This window comes from Bufo bufo, chromosome 11 (genome assembly GCF_905171765.1).
Source record: "Bufo bufo chromosome 11, aBufBuf1.1, whole genome shotgun sequence".
Taxonomy (NCBI): domain Eukaryota; kingdom Metazoa; phylum Chordata; class Amphibia; order Anura; family Bufonidae; genus Bufo; species Bufo bufo.
Window position 1 is genome coordinate 80,894,189 of NC_053399.1, and position 17,006 is coordinate 80,911,194.

General features: G+C 43.3%; 1 protein-coding gene across 6 annotated transcripts in view; it reads right to left on the reverse strand.

Moving 5' to 3' along the window:
• Positions 1 to 17,006, reverse strand: part of MTA1 (metastasis associated 1) — a 114,886-nt gene that overhangs the window by 52,640 nt on the left and 45,240 nt on the right. For 2 of the 6 annotated variants that reach the window (XM_040412835.1, XM_040412838.1), the window contains exons 8-16: positions 14,827 to 14,926; positions 13,378 to 13,566; positions 12,200 to 12,274; positions 10,138 to 10,196; positions 8,621 to 8,733; positions 6,993 to 7,144; positions 6,343 to 6,532; positions 3,895 to 3,984; positions 2,513 to 2,659 (exon numbers count right to left, since the gene is read on the reverse strand). In XM_040412835.1, coding sequence (XP_040268769.1) covers positions 2,513 to 2,659; positions 3,895 to 3,984; positions 6,343 to 6,532; positions 6,993 to 7,144; positions 8,621 to 8,733; positions 10,138 to 10,196; positions 12,200 to 12,274; positions 13,378 to 13,566; positions 14,827 to 14,926 — 1,115 coding nt within the window. Of the gene's footprint in view, positions 1 to 907; positions 2,231 to 2,503; positions 2,660 to 3,894; positions 3,985 to 6,342; positions 6,533 to 6,992; positions 7,145 to 8,620; positions 8,734 to 10,137; positions 10,197 to 12,199; positions 12,275 to 13,377; positions 13,567 to 14,826; positions 14,927 to 17,006 lie in introns of those variants that run through there. The other 4 variants (XM_040412834.1, XM_040412836.1, XM_040412839.1 and 1 more) reach the window with 3 other exon arrangements.

A 17,006-nucleotide genomic window follows, 5' to 3' on the forward strand; every position in this document is an offset into this window, starting at 1 on the left:
AATGCCGGATCCGTTTTTCCGGATGACACCGGAAAGACGGATCCGGCATTTCAATGCATTTGTAAGACGGATCAGGATCCTGATCAGTCTTAGGGCTCTTTCACACTTGTGTTGTCCGGATCCGTCGTGTACTCCATTTGCCGGAAGTGCCCGCCGGATCCGTAACACCGCAAGTGAACTGAAAGCATTTGAAGACGGATCCGTCTTCAAAATGCGTTCAGTGTTACTATGGCACCCAGGACGCTATTAAAGTTCTGGTTGCCATAGTAGTAGCGGGGAGCGGGGGAGCAGTATACTTACCGACCGTGCGGCTCCCGGGGCGCTCCAGAATGACGTCAGAGAGCCCCACACGCATGGATCATGTGATCACATGGATCACGTCATCCATGCGCATGGGGCGCTCTGACGTCACTCTGAAGCGCCCCGGGAGCCGCACGGACTGTAAGTATACCGCTCCCCCGCTCCCCGCTACTACTATGGCAACCAGGACTTTAATAGCGTCTTGGCAGCCATGGTAACCATTCAGAAAAAGCTAAACGTCGGATCCGGCAATGCGCCGAAACGACGTTTAGCTTAAGTCCGGATCAATGCCTTTCAATGGGCATTAATTCCGGATCCGGCCTTGCGGCAAGTCTTCAGGATTTTTGGCCGGAGCAAAAAGCGCAGTATGCTGCGGTATTTTCTCCGGCCAAAAAACGTTCCGGTCTGGAACTGAAGACATCCTGATGCATCCTGAACGATTTCTCTCCATTCAGAATGCATTGGGATAATCCTGATCAGGATTTTTCCGGCATAGAGCCCCGACGACGGAACTCTATGCCGGAAGAAAAGAACAACGCAAGTGTGAAAGAGCCCTTACAAATGCCATCAGTTGGCATACGTTTTGGCCGACGGAACTGCCTGCCGGATCACTCTGCCGCAAGTGTGAAAGTACCCTAACCGGACCAGGATCAGCCAGGGACTGAGCAGGCGAGTACACCTTATGTTTCTGGTTTTAGAGAATTCCGCGCCTTCTGTAAAAATGTTGGGTGTTCTCCACATCTGTATGATCTCCCAGTTTCTAGACATTTACTAATATGGCTCTCAAGGGGGTCTTCCAAGGTTTTCATTATCCTCAGGATAGGCCATTAATAACCGATTGCAGGAGCCTATCATCACACACGATCGCCTGTTCCTGATGTAGGAACTAGACAGCGCCGTCTGTTGCGCAGTGGACAGAGCTGGTTATTGCAGCGCTGCGCCCTTTCACTTCTACCAGATATTGAAAGCCTATCCTGAGGATAGGTCATCAATACTAAAACCTTGGGGTACTCCTTTATGGCCTGTCTGACATGACTGATTCATCACGAAAGCAATTAATGGAAGTCCCCTTTGACATCTTCATTTTAAAACTATCACATTTTTGTGGGAAATATAGATTTACTATTAGGACAGAAGGATAACCTATGACTAAAACAGAGGAGACACATCAGCTGTAGCAAAGCTAAAAATCCAGGGTAAGCAAGCTGAGAACAGTACGGATTAACGTGGCTGGGTAACGGGCCTGGTATCCAGTTATTGGAAATCTGACTGGTCGATGCCCTAAAATTAGCTGTAAACAACAATGTCCTATAAAATGTGTGCAAATATAGACAGTGAAGATGGAAACAGGATGAATCAATGTGTAAAACGAACACTGAAGTAACAAAAAATATATATACACGTCTATATATAAAATAAAATAAGCCTCAATATGGCACATAAACTACTAGGGTGATGATTCCAGGAGTACGTCGCATATCTTTTGAGCTGTGGTAACGAAAAGCTCCACAAAAAGGAAAAAAAAAAAAAAAAAGATTAAAAAAGTCTTAGGTTTCTCTTGGACATGTGAGAGAAATCCTGAATATTATTATTATTTTTTGTAAAGTCTGGATGATGAAATGGACATGATTGACACATGAAGACTTTGTGGCCTCTGTATACCTCCGGGCTGCAGTGATAGTCAGTTCCAGATCATGGATGTGTATATGGAGGGGAGAGAAAAGGTAACACCTAAAATCAAATAAAAATGTTGATTCAAGAACTCCTCGCAGCTTCAGTCCATATTAAAAGGTGCTCCATTTTCTCTCCCCGTCCTGTTTAATCTCCTTCATTATTTTCTCCTTTCTACATGCAAGGTAGGACAGCGCTCTCTTTCCATCCATTGGGCTTAGGCGGACATCTTTGCTTGCTGATCTGTCCTTAAAATAGTCTGCAACACAGTTTGAAGTTACAAACCCGTGACATGGAGCAACAAAACAAAACAAAAAAAAACAAAAAAAACTGTGTGCACCAAAATGAGAAAATTGAGATTTGGCTACTTAAATTTTAGCAATTAGAATTTGGCACTGTGCATCCGAATCAAAAGAGAAATTAGACAGTTAGTCCAGTGCGGTCCACCGTACAATTTTGGGATGCTGAAACTATTGTGATCTAAGCTCGGGGAAGCGAACAGACAGGAAGAAAACAAATACGAGACACATACCGTCCATACCATTATGCTGCTCGTAGCTGCGCTTGCCCAGGATTGTTGGAGACCCATTGTTGATGACGGGAGAAGATTTCGATGGAGTCAGGGCGTTGTTGATGCTTGTGGAAATATTCTTGATGGACTCTGGCTTGGGAGTGCAGGGATGCGCCTCTGGTAAATTAGAGGATTTCCATTAGCTTAATGTATTTTAGGGTGGTTTTACACTACGTTTTTTTCCCCTAAAAAATGTGTGCGCGTTTGTGTGTAAGGCTGCTTTTACATGTGAGCAGAAGAACGAAACTAACGGAAGTGCAAGATTCGACACTTAGCCGAAGGGAACGGAGTCTGCGGACCCCACCGACTCCGGAGAAGGTTTTTGGAGCAGAGACAAAAGTCCTGCATGCATCCTGAACAGAAAGAGAACGGATTCCATTATAGTCAATGGGGTCCGTAGGCTCCGTTCGCCTCAGTCAAGTGGCGTTTTTTTTCATTCTTCTGCTCTGATGACAGAACAGAAGAACGGAAATGTAAAAGCAGAGATGTGAAAACAGCCTAAGAGTTTTCCTTCGGAGCAAAAAACGCCAGGGCCAGATGTGACATGCTGGCCAAGAGGAAACTAAGTACGTTTAAAAAAAAAACAAAAAAAAACTGTACAAATGCAGCATTTTTTTGTCTTTTTGATTATTATTTTTTTTTTTTATTAGTGTCCTGAGTGTTAAAAAAAAAAAAAAAAACAACAAAATGTGACTAGATAATAAATAGTCCCATAATAAAAAAATAAAATAAGCACTTTTTTTTAACCAGCAAAAAAAAACCTAGTGTGATAGAACCCTTCTAGAGTAAGGGTACTTTTACACTTGCGTCAAAACTTTTCCGGTATTGAGTTCCATCCTAGGGGCTCAATACCATAAAAGAACTGATCAGTTTTATCCTAATGCATTCTGAATGGAGAGCAATCTGATCAGTATGCATCAGGATGTCTTCAGTTCAGTCCTTTTACGGTATTCGGATGGAGATTAAAAAAAAAACGCAGCATGCTGCATTTTTCTCTCCGGCCAAAAATCCTGAACACTTGCCGGAATGCCGGATCCGGCATTTTTTTTCCATTGGAATGTATTAGTGCCAGATCCGGCATTAAAATTGCCACATTGACGGATCCGGTCTTCCGGTCTGCGCATGCGCAGACCTTTAAAAATGTAAAAGCTGGATCCGTTTTTCCGGATGACACCAGAGAGACGGATCCAGTATTGCAATGCATTTGTGAGACGGATCCACATCAGGATCTGTCTACAAATGGTTTCCGTTTGCATACAGATTGGCGGAACTGCCTGCCGGAATCCAGCAACGCAAGTGTGAAAGTACCCTTAGAAAAAGACATGCAAGTGATACAAAATAATAGAAAGTACCTATGTATCTCAAGACTTGTTCTAGAGGTTTTCGGACAATCTGTTTTAGCATCAGTGGAGATTTAGAAGCTTCTGGAAGCCTTGTTGTACCTGAAACAAGTCAATAAAATATATACCAATTATTACAAGACACGTGATGACAAGCCAGAAATACCGCACTTCATACCATATAATCGTATGCTCCAGGTGCACAAGAAGTGTATGTAGAAAGCTCTCAGGTTGTGCTCACTCTATACTTTTTTTTATGTTTATTTTTAAAATAGCGGAAGGGGTGCGATTAGAATTCTTTATAAAAAAATATTTAAGCCCCTTAGGGGGGCTGAACATGAGATCCTATGGCTGCTTCTCCCATAGACTGCAGTGAATAACCATTGCAGCCTATGGGAGTTGTTAATGTTCCTGCGGAGCCCTGCCACTTAATAGGAATGTATTGCTGTGGTAGCCTCGAATCCTTCCTAAGGCTCGAAGCAAAAGCCAAGTAACGGCTCCCTTGATTGCTATAGAACAATGCTTCCCCTTGTGTAGGGGTCCAAGACGTAGCTCTCTATGCTACCATTTTTGAAATAAAAAGTCAATACGAAGAATAAAAAGTTATGGGTGCCAGAATACGGCGACAATTTTAATTTTAGAAAAGGTTTTTCATTTATTTATTTTTTTAAATAGTAAAACATAATAATATTAATTTGGTGTTGGAGGACAAGGTTGTCATGTCATTTTTCCAGCAAAGTAAGGGCTCGTTCACACGAGTATGTGAAGGTAGTGCCTGTGCTGTGGACTGCAAATTGCGGTCCGCAATGCAATGGCACCTTCCGTGGGACAGGCGCATAGGGATCGCAGACCCATTCACTTGAATGGGTCCGCGATCCCTCCGTTCCGCAAAAAGATAGAGCATGTTCTATCTTTTTGCGGTGCGGAGGCGCGGAATAGAACCCCAGAAAGCACTCCGTAGTGCTTCTGTTACGCAATACGGGAACGGGACACCAATGGTCGTGTGAATGAGCCCTAAAAAATACAACCCACACAACAATTGCAGGATTGAAGGTTTTCTATTTTCACCTCACAAATTTTAAGCACAACTCATGCTCTACTTTGTGAGTTTTTCACGTAACGCAGGCCCCATAGAAGTGAATGGGGCTGCGTGAGAAAAAAGCAAGCATCCGCAAGCAAGTGGTTATAAGGGAAAAATAATAGCATTCTTAATACAGAATGCATAGTACAATAGGGATGGAGGGGTTAAAAAAAAAATACTTTAACTCACCTTAATCCACTTGTTCGCGCAGCCCGGCTTCTCTTCTGTCTTCATCTTTGCTGTGACGTAGGAAAAGGACCTATGGTGACGTCACTGCGCTCATCACATGGTCCGTCACATGACCCATCACCATGGTGATGGACCATGTGATGAGCGCAGTGATGTCAAAGGTCCTTTACCAGGTCCTGAAGAGGAGAAGAGAAGCCGGGCTGCGCGAACAAGTGGATTAAGGTGAGCTAAAAAAAATTATTTATTTTTTTAACCCCTCCAGCCCTAATTTACTAAGCATTCTGTATTAAGAATGCTATTATTTTCCCTTATAACCATGTTATAAGGGAAAATAATACAATCTACACAACACCTAACCCAAACCTCGGGTTTGGGTACCAAACATGCCGATTTTTTTCACGCACGTGCAAAACGCATTAAAATGTTTTGCACTCATGTGGAAAAAAATCGCTCATTTTTCCCGCGATGCACCCGCATCTTATCCGGCCCAAAAACATGACGCCCGTGTGAAAGAGGCCTAACAAGCTGCTGCCATGGTGTCAAATCAGGATGAAGTATACACCAAACACACACAGTTATTTTATGCAGCTGCAATAATGTATATAATGACTACCTCTCTGAGAACCAAACTGGTGATTTCAGCCTGGCAATATGTGCAACCATTCTATGTAAAATACAGATACCACTATAGTAATAAACCACCCTCCCCCCATAAAATACCTACAGCAGCTTAAAGGGGTTGTCGCTTGGATATGCCCCAAACGTCCGATAGGTGTGGGTCCCACCTGGAGCACGCCAAGTGAAGTAGGGTGCACTGCGCATGCACCCTCCATTCATTCCTATGGGAGCGCCAAAAAACAGCTAAGAGCTGCGCCTATCTTTAGAATGGAGGCCGTAAAACGAAGGAGAGCGCAAAACGCTCGGCTATTTTCAGCAGTTCCACTGAAATGAATGGGAAGTGCACCGCTCAAGCACAGCCATTGCTCCATTCACTTCTATGGTGCTAACGGAAATAGCGGGGCACAGTGCGGGCTCCATTCTAAAGATAGCCTGAGGCTAGCGATGTGCCCCTAATGTCTGAGGTGAGACATATAAATACTAATAACGCTTAGATGGAATTAATGATCAGAGAACAAATACATAAAACAAACATACTGTGCAAACATACCAGCGATAACCGGAATACCTACACTCGGCTTTGATTGCAGCACTGTTGATAGGCATGTAAGGATGTCTTGCAGCATAACTTGGACGGAAAATATCCCGACATAGTCGCCTCGCGATCCTGGTCAACTTTGTAGTGTGCAGATAAAATGCTTGGCGCGTTTTCATGGCAAATTTTGGGCTTCCACCGGCTCTCATAGACAAGCTATGTGGACTCTTCCATGTAAGGAAAACATACGCTTTTTTCAATAGGGTAATAGATGTAAAAAAAATAATAATAATAAAGTACATGTAACCCTATCTGCACCCAAGTTTAGAACAGCTGACCCTAATGTATATTTGGTTAAAGGACTGTGCAAGTAATATGTAATGCTTTTATTTTAGTATAAAGAAACATGTGTTGCTTCAGGTGGTTACCTTGGTAACAGACTACAAACAAACCACGTGTAGTCTGATTCTACAATCTTACTCCATTGTATATAGGTCGCCTACCATACTTGAGGTAGAAATAATTGGTAAAATGTAGGCGTCCATTCTTAGGATGCTGGCCCTCTTCTTTAAAAGAAACTAAGACCTCCTAATCTAAAAACATAAATTTTCTTTTTCCTAGGATCTTGATGATGGTCTCAAAAAGGTTTCACTGCATTTAATCAGTTTCACGTTCCTGGAAACCTACCATGTTGTTACGATTTGGACCTGGCCTCTCCCCATCCAATCTGGTTGGCATCTTCAATCCACCATACTTTTTCCAGTATGCCCAGCACAATGCACATAGACGACACTGCATATTTGGAGGACCCCAGGAATACCACTGGTAAGATTGCGTTGCTATGTAGAAAGTAAATTACTTTTTTTTTTTTGTAGAATTACAACATTTGGAAAGTTTGTGTCAAATCTTGAGAGGTCTATGAAATATCAATGACTGCTCAAAGCATAGACAGCATGAAATAGTCTCTCATTCTAAAAACTGTACACAAATTTTGTATTGGCGTTTTATAGCTCCTAGTACCTACTCTGATTCGATGTTTTATTGCTCATTGGTATATTGTCTTTTTATGCCAAACTGCTAGATTTAAAAGAAGACCGAATGGAAAGTAATAGGACTGGTACTTCCCTACAGAGCCAACTATGGTAGTCACCAAGATATACCCATGAAGGGCAAATAAGCTCCTGGTCTAGCAGACTACTTTCCACAGACCACTAACTTAAGGGGTTTCCCATCCCAGACATTTACGGCATGTCCACAGGATACGCCATAAACATCTGATAGGTGCGATTCTGTTATCTCCAGAATGGGTGTTCCCCTCTCCCAGTTTATGGCTGTGGTGAATGGAGAGGTATGGTTGGATGCATGTAAGGCTCTCTCTTCCAAAAACAGCCAAGTACACATTCTTAGCTGTTTTTAAGGGCAGAGGGACGCACATGCGCGACCCCCTAGCCATTCAGTGAATGTGGTGTGGGGGTTGAGGGTAACAGGTGAGGATCCCCGAGATGGAACCTGCACCTATCAGATATTTATCTCATATTTTGTAAATATTTCATCACTGTATATGATGGGGGAACCCCTTTAAAGCATACCCGCAGTTATTGCAATGTTACCATTTACTAAAACAAAGCATCTAATGAGCGGGTAAGAGTGCACAGCAGCTTCAGCTCCGTTATGACCTACTGACCAATCTTCTCCTCGAAATAGCACTTTAGAACAGTTCTTGCATGTGTGGTAAGGGGTCTCAGAGCTGAGACCAGTGAAAACTTCTCACGTGTCTCTAGGGAACATCTAGTTTTATACAACTCGGTAACCAATTTCAACTTGTGAACACTGAAGACTGTATTACACAGCCCAATGCGGCAGACGATTGTCAGGAGGAGGGGGGGGGCGTTCCCTCCCGGCAATCACCTGCTCACTAGCGGCGGAGACTGCTACTATTACATGCAGCGATCTCCTCTGCAGCAGGGAGAGGAGGGATCACTATGCCATTGCTCGTCCCCATGCTGTACAGTGGTTTGCCGGCGGCAGATCGGTATTAGACACAACGATCTGCCGCCGGCAAACGATAATTTTTTAACCTCTCAAAAGATTTGGATTGCCTGATGATTGTTTGCTCGTTCATTGGGCAATCAGCGGCAGTATTACATCACAAGATGATCGCTAACAAGCAATTCTATAAACCCAAAAATGGACACGTGTAATACAGGTATCTGCAGACTTGTTGATCTCATTACCACTAGGAGGTTCAGCAGTGGTCAACATATGGACGGAGGAGACCCAGCAAAAAATAAAATAAAAGCCCCCCCCGCACTTACTGTAGCAGCTCTCACAGGCTCGTCCACTCATGTTCGGGGTTTGTACCACAGTTCCATTGACCACGGCAGGTTTGATACTATTTGCACTTATCTGGTTTGGGTTCGGTTTGTTACTAGAAAGTAGAAATAAATGGTGGAGGCATAAGACAAAATCCTAGAAGGCTTCCACACTGAAGAACAAAGCAAATAAAGGGCCTATCAATGCCGGCATTTGTATACAATTACATCTACGGATAAAAGGTTACATCCAAATGTTTTATCTAGAATACACAAATTGCTCCCGGGGGGGGGGGGCAACTTTGCTGCTAAATTACAGTAATGTCCTACACTAGCGTGTGAAGGCAGAAGCTGCTGCTAACTGGCCCCTGGGCTTACCTTAGCCCACATGAAGTTGCCTGTGTACAATGTAGCGGTATAAACAGTTGCTGCCATCCATATCCTTCTCCCAGGGTAGTCACAGAAGATCGGGGAAGCACTGGCTGTCCTTTATCTGCACGTGCGCTGACAGCTTTCAGCTCTTACATTACGTTGTGTATCCGTGCAGGCGGCTTTCAGCACATGCGCAGTACAGTAAGAAAACAAAAAAACACCATCTTGAAAAGGGATATGGATGGTGGAAACTGATTACACCACTCTACCCTGGACATGAGGGAGGGAAGCCTCTACCGCTACCCTAACCAGCGGGTGGGAGGCCTAGGCTATTCCATAAGGGCTGAGTTAAGCCTAGATGCCAATTAGCTGCTGCTTTAGTAAATCTAGTGCAGGGCATTACTCTAATTTAGCTGCAAAGTGCCGATCCCTCTTAAGTTTTAGTCAGTAACTGAATAAAAGAGGAGACTGCTTCCCAAATCTATTTGTGGCCGTTTCTGGGTCTCTGTGGCCATGACAGCCTTGCGGCAACCCAATAAGTCGGTGCTTGGAGCTAGAACCACACACCACTAAAGAAAGAGCTTCTGTGCAGACAACCTCTGCATCAAAAGCTGCAACGAGCTGCAGAATTCAATGCTAATTTCGGGCAGAGGTGTGACCGAATACAAATCAAACCCACTAGGAAACCTGCACCACAAATCACAAATGCAGATTCCATTGCAGGTTTTTTTTTTTTTTTCAGCAAAACAATTTACAACAAATTTGAGAGTTTGGGGTTTTTCAGTGACATACAGTGCGTCCAATTGCCAATTCTATGAAAATACTTTGCTGTGAGGTGTCCGCAGCCACGCCTGAACGCGACCTAACCGTACACAGCAAGGCACTATGGTCTCCATACCTTTTTTTTGGAATGATGCCAACGAACAGCAGTTTTCAAAGAAAGACACATTTGGGTTTTTTCTATCAAGTTCTGAATTTTGGTCCCACCATCATTCATTGGGGACTGAGATGGTCAGCGTTTATTTTTCTCTTTTTCTAAAGGGGTCTTACCCGAGGTCATTCTTTACATTCACTTTTTTGCTTCCTCATACATTTTGGCCAATTGTATAATGTATGCAACAGAATAACGACCAGTATGAAATACTTACTAGTTGGGTATATATACTTGTTTTAGTTTGCTTTCGGCTTCAGCTGCTTTCAACCGTTTCTGAAAGAAAAGAAAAAAATTGATTTCGAAAAGATCAAGCAATACATATGTATCTAGGACTTACTCCTTAGGACAGGTCACCAACATATCGTCGGGGGGTCAGTCTCCCGCCACCCCCCAGCGCTGCTCCATACACTGTGTAGTGGCCGTTACTGGTTACGGTGCTGATCTGATACTGATGACAGCACTCGGTCTAAGTAATCAACGTTACGTCGTCTTATTAAGTGTCTTACCACACACCACATGGATTCAAATTGACGTCAAGTGGCATTGGCACTTCAACCTGACTCTGTCCCCCCGTCCCCTTTGAATTATAAACTGTGAAGGGCACAGTCCTCTCTCATCTTCACCTTTTGGGACTGAAGTTATCATGTGCGATGGTTTTGGTATCAGTTTTGTTGTCAGTTTTTGCTCTGTGAGGTTGCATCAAATTTATGAAATAGCGCACGGTAAAAATACATTTGGTGCAAGTGAAACATGGTGTATACTTACCAGCAGGCTGCGACTTTTCAACATAAATGAGACTTAAAGGTGCTCTTATCTGTAATCCTGACCTGCTTTTCACTCCACTTCGGAAAGTGGCAAGGCTCACAACTTTCTAAAAATGTTACCTAATGCTGCAGAAATATGTGCCAAATGTGACACAAGGGCATCACTTACAACATTTTTACGCCACAAAACTGGTGAAGCAGACTAAACAAAGACTAAGGGTCCATTCACACGTCCGTAGAATGGGTCCGGATCCGTTCCGCAACGTTGCGGACCCATTCATTTTCTATGGGCCTGGAAGAGATGCGGACAGCACACTACACATGCTCTCCGTATCTGCATTTCCGGAGCGCGGCCCCGGTCTTCCAGTCCACGACTCTCGAAAAAAATAGAACATGTTCTATTCTTGTCCACAAGTGCGGACAAGAATAGGCAGTTCTATGGGGGTGCCGGCCGGGTGTATTGCAGATCTGCAAAACACTACAGGCGTGTGAATGGACCCCAAGAGAAATATCTCCCTTTGTTTTATTTTTCATGACCTACACCTTGTCTCTATAAGTGGCAGTGTCTCAAAAATGGGAGATTCAAATCATTAGTAATGAGGTCCTGTCATCCTCCTGACATGTCTTACTAAATATTCGTACTTCCCATGACATCATTCTGGGGCATCTATTCTTTTACTAATGTGAGTGCACTTGGGCGACATCATAAATGTTGCCCAAGAATGTGTGCTTAGAGGGTTTGGCCACTTGTGACCAATGGTGAGATGATTGTATGGCAAGTACTAATACAGCCTTGGTTGAAATTCTGCGCCATTTTCTATATTTCATATAGGCATGCCCACTCGTTTGCCAAATCTTTTGTGCTGCCCACAGGGAGTTCCTGTCCATAAAATGGCTGCTGATGGAGGGTCATGTGACCAGGCAAACACGGCAGTGCACCTGCACTAAACCCAACAGCACAACTGCAGGTGCGCTATGTTTGAATGGAGGTGATCTGCCTGGTCACATGACCCCCCATCAGTGGCCATCTAATGGAGAGCAGAACAAACCTGGCAAACACGGGGGCATATTTTCTGAAATGCAGAAAATGGCACATGATTTCCACAAAAACTATATTATTAAGTGCCATATACTCATCCTACAAACACATTGATCCACAGTAACCAGAAAAGTGGACAACCCCTTTAACTAAAAAGGGGAAACGCTTTGCAAGAAAGTGACCGCCTAAAATGTGGTGTTTTGCACCAAAACTGCACCCTAAAGTTACACTAACACATAGTTGGCATAAGCATCTATCCCTGCAGCGAATATATAATCCAGCCTGAGCCCCTGCAGGTCTAGAGAAGGTGTGGTGCTGCTCTTCTGTTCCTACTCCACAAAATATAAAAAAAAAAAATATATGTTTTCCTTCCCCTCCAAATCGGGTATACATGGCAGGGGGTTGATTCGTGAAGAATGATTTTCACTGACAGCAAGCAGTTACTACTACTACAGTGTTACACATGATAATACCTGTTGCACGTATCTGTCCGTTGTTTTCCACATATAGTAATATTCTATTATGCTGGTCAGCGATTTCCATGGTAACTAAAGGAAAGAAAAGAAATATAAATGAAACAGCACAAGATGGAGGTTATTACTCAATGACACGTCACACAAGCCTATAGCACCGAGCTGGGGTACGGGGTAAGGCCTCATTCACACAGCATTTCCCGTTTGAAAGTCAGGAAACTGCATTAACCCCTTCAACCACTGTGACGTCATGGTGTGGTGAGCCCGCTCCATACATGGCGGGGGTCGGCTATATACTACACCAGGCACCCAGCTGCAACATTGGAGATCGGCGATCACGCTGAACCCTGTCATTAAGCCCCTCAGATGCTGCGATCTGTGAGGTAAGGCAGCAGGATGCACTCCCTCTGCCTTCTAATCAGAGCCCCTAAGTGACAATGCGGGGCTCTGGTCAGTTACCATGGCAGCATGCTTCTGAAGCTTCCCAGGCCCGTCATGGTAACCTCCCTGCTGCGCTGTGCACGAGGCACAGCTCAGCAAGGAGAGTGTCAGGGTGCCAATCACCCAAATAGATCTTTATTAGGGTGAATAGGACCAAAATACTGCAGGTTCTATCCCCCTAAGGGGGTTAAAAATTATTACTAAAAAAGTTTAAAAAAAAAAAAAAAAAAAGTGGGGGGGAAAATTAATATATTAAAAGTTTAAATCACCCCCATTTTCCAATTTAACATAAAAATATATATTAACAATCAAATAAATCTACATTTCAGGTATTGCCCAGTTTAAAAATGTCTGAAGTCTTAAAATATTTTTAAAAAATCCCTGTGCGGTGAATGCCGTAACGGAACAAAAATCAAAACCACACAATGTTTCCGACAGGTATCTGGTAGCGGTCTACCCCATATATGTATTGAAATAAACATGCATGCTTAGCCGATCTGAGGTACATGCATGTGTTTATCAGCTCTTTTGGGTTCCATCATTATTTTTAGTGCTGTCTAGGGTCAATGATTCGCAGCGCCTGGGTAGATCATAAAACCTTGCACAATAATGGACTGTCGAGTCCCAGAAACGTCATGCAGTTTACTCTATAAATCCCTCTGTAGGTAGAGCTACACTGAGTAAACAGCAGAGGTGATGCCCGGCCATAATCTGCAGATAATTTCCACTTTACTTACAAAGTCCTGCTGAATGTCTGTAAAATCCTTGCCATACTTCTCCAAAGCCTCTTCAAACAGATTTGCCTCTGAAGCGGACCACTCCTCCATTTCATCTCTGCAGAGCACAGGACCTCCTTGTGGTACCAGGGCAGAAATGGCTTTAGATATATCGTAATAGTTTTTGTGTAATGTGTCCATAGCGTGGAACTAGAATCAGAGAAAATGTAGTTATAGACCGTCCTTCTGTACGAGAGCATTTCCTGAGCCGCAGAACCATCAGTAATCCACAGGATAGGGGATAACTATCAGATTGTTGGGATCCTACCGCTGGTACCCCCCACTGATCACGAGATCACAACACTGTACTCGGCTATCTCTGGAACTCCCATAGAAACTAAGAGAGAGGATGCACGCATGTGCAACAGGCCGCTCCGGTCATTTTAGGGGAGCAGCAGGGGGTACGGGGCCCTCATTCTCATGATCGCTGGGGTCCCAGCAGTAGGACCTCCACTGATCTCATAGTTACCCCCTATTTTAACACCATAAAAGTGACGTTAAAGGTGTTGTCTCACTTTAGTAAATGGCATTTCTCATGTAGAGAAGGTTCAATGTAAGACCGCGCTGCTCCCAATTCGCAGAGGATCTCCTTCACTGGATTAAGTCAGCGACCACTTTTTCAAATAGGCGAACATCGATGGTCCACGGGAAACTCACAGTTTCTTGGCATCCACAGAAAAACTGACCCGTGAACTGTGAGTTTCCCGTGGACCATCGATGTTCACCTATTTGAAAAAGTGGTCGCTGACTTAATCCAGTAAAGCAGATCCTCTGCGAATTGGGAGCAGCGCGGTCCTACACTGAGACTTATTTACGGATTGTTGTGAAAGAAACCCACTTCACTTTGGGAACTGCAGCGCTATAGAAAGGCAACGTGACTGAGTATTTTCTTTCTTCATGTAGAGAAGGTTAATACAAGCCGCTTACTAATGTATTGTGATTGTCCATATTGCTTCCTTTGCTGGCTGGATTCATTTTTCCATCACATTATACACTTTTTGTATCCAGGGGTTAAGACCACTGCTGCAGAGCAGATACGAGGAGCCCAGAATGGAATCTGCTGCGCATGTGTGCCTTCCCACAATCCCGGCTACCAGAGAGGCCAGCGCCTTTTCTTATAGTGGGCAAGCACGACCACCACGGATGGATTGCAGGGTGGTCGTAACCATGGAAGTTAGCAGAGTATAATGTGCTAGAAAAATGAAGCCAGCCAGCAAAGGAGGCAAAATGGACAATCACAATACATTAGTAAGTGCCCTGTATTACCTTTCTCTACATGATAAATACCATCTGCTGAAGTGAGACGACCCCTTCAATCTTGGTAAATCGGCCTCATACGGTCCAGTTCAGAGGCATCTTTTATTTATTTAGTTTTTAAATATAAAGTTGTCATGAACCATTCTTCCTTACCAACGTGATGTCTCTAGATGCCGCAGCTGCACTCATGTGTAGACTTGGTTGCCGCACAGAGCTACTGCAGTCTAACGCACGGGCAAAAGTACCTACAGATCTGGAACAAAAAAAATACATAAAAATAACTGACATGAAATTAACCCCTTCTACCCCGTGCCAGTGTGTGCCCTCCTGCCCAGGCCATTTTTGGCAAATCTGACATGTGTCACTTTACGTGGTAATAGCTTTGGCACGCTGTTACTTATCCAAGCCATTCTGAGAATGTTTTTTCGTGACACATTTTACTTTATGACAGTCATAAATTTAAGTCAATATATTTCACCTTAAATTTATTTTAAAAAAAATCTCAAATTTACCATAAATTTAGAAAAATTTGCAATTTTCAAAATTTCTATTTCTCTGCTTTTAAAACAGAAAGTGATACCTCAAAATATTTATTACTTAACATTCCCCATATGTCTACTTTATGTTGGCATCATTTTGTAAATGTCATTTTATTTTTTTAAGGACGTTAGAAGGCTTCGAATTTTCGAAGCAATTCTTAACATTTTAAAACCCACTTTTCAAGGACCAGTTCAGGTCTGAAGTCACTTTGTGAGGCTTACATAATAGAAACCCCCCATAATTGACCCCATTGTAGAAACTACACCCCTCAAGTTACTCAAAACTGATTTTAAAAACTTTGTTAACCCTTTAGGTGTTCCACAAGAATTACAGGAAAAAGGAGATTACATTTCTAAATTTCACTTTTTTGGCAGATTTTCCATCTTAATCCATTTTTTTCTTTAACACATCGAGGGTTAACAGCCAAACAAAACCCAATATTTATTACCCTGATTCTGCAGTTTACAGAAACACCCCACATGTGGTCGTAAACTGATGCACGGGCACACGGCAGGGCGCAGAAGGAAAGGAACGCCATACGGTTTTTGGAAGGCAGATTTAGCTGGACTGGTTTTTAGACCCCATGTCCCATTTGAAGCCCCCCTGATGCACCCCTACAGTAGAAACTCCCCAAAAGAGACCTCATTTTGCAAACTACAGGATAAGGTGCCAGTTTTATTGGCAATATTTTGGGGTACATATGATTTTTAATTGCTCTATATTAAGTTCAAGGTAACCAAAAATGGCTGTTTTGGCACAATTTTTTTTTTTTTACAACATTCATCAGACAGGTTAGATCATGCGCTATTTTTATAGAGCAGGTTGTTAAACGGACATGGTGATACCAAATATGTCTACTTTCTTTCTTTGTTTCAGTTTTACATAATAAAGCATTTTTGAAAAAGCCATAGTTTTTTGTTTTTTTTTTGACCGATTGTCTTATGTATGGGCTAATTTTTTGCGGGATGAGGTGACGGTTTGTTTGGTACTATTTTGTGGGACATACGCCTTTTTGATCGCTTGGTGTTGCACTTTCTGTTATGTAAGGTGACAAAAACGGCTTTTTTTGACCGTTTTTTTTTTTTTTATGGTGTTTAATCGGACAGGGTGGATCACGTGATATATTTATAGAGCTGTTTGTTACGGAAGCGGTGATACACAATGTGTGTGTGTTTTTTCCTATCAGGGACTGCCGGGCCCCTGCAGTGAACAGGCGCGCACCGCTCCGGTGCCCGCCCGATCACCATGACGTAATAGTACGTCAAAATGCGGCGAGTCACTTGCCGCCATGACGTACTATTACGTCATATGTCGGAAAGGGGTTAATACATAACCATATAAAAATAATGGGAATCACTTGATTATTGAAGAGTGTATTTGTCAGGAAAATCCTAAAACACAGCAAACAGCTCGGGGTGAGGGACGAAATGGCACTGTACCCCAAGAGGGTTGCTGCAGGCATACTCCGCACAGCGTCTTGTCTAACATCCTTTGATTTCAGCTTGTGGAGCCTGAGGTGGAGCGACTGAGCCAGAACCCAGCAGCAAGGATCATGTAACTACGATTCCCACCATGGGTCTGGCAGAAAAAGTCCCTACAGGTTGACCAAACCCTTTAAAGCATCCCTGTGCTTTAAAAACAAAAAAACACTTTTCTTATTTCATAGTGATATATTTTAAAAGGATCTGATCGGGGCGATCCAAATGCGGAGACGCCGTGATCACTAGAACGAGAAGAAAGAAGCACTCAGAGTGCTCTCTTTCGTTGCTTCTGAGGACAGTCTAGGAGACAGT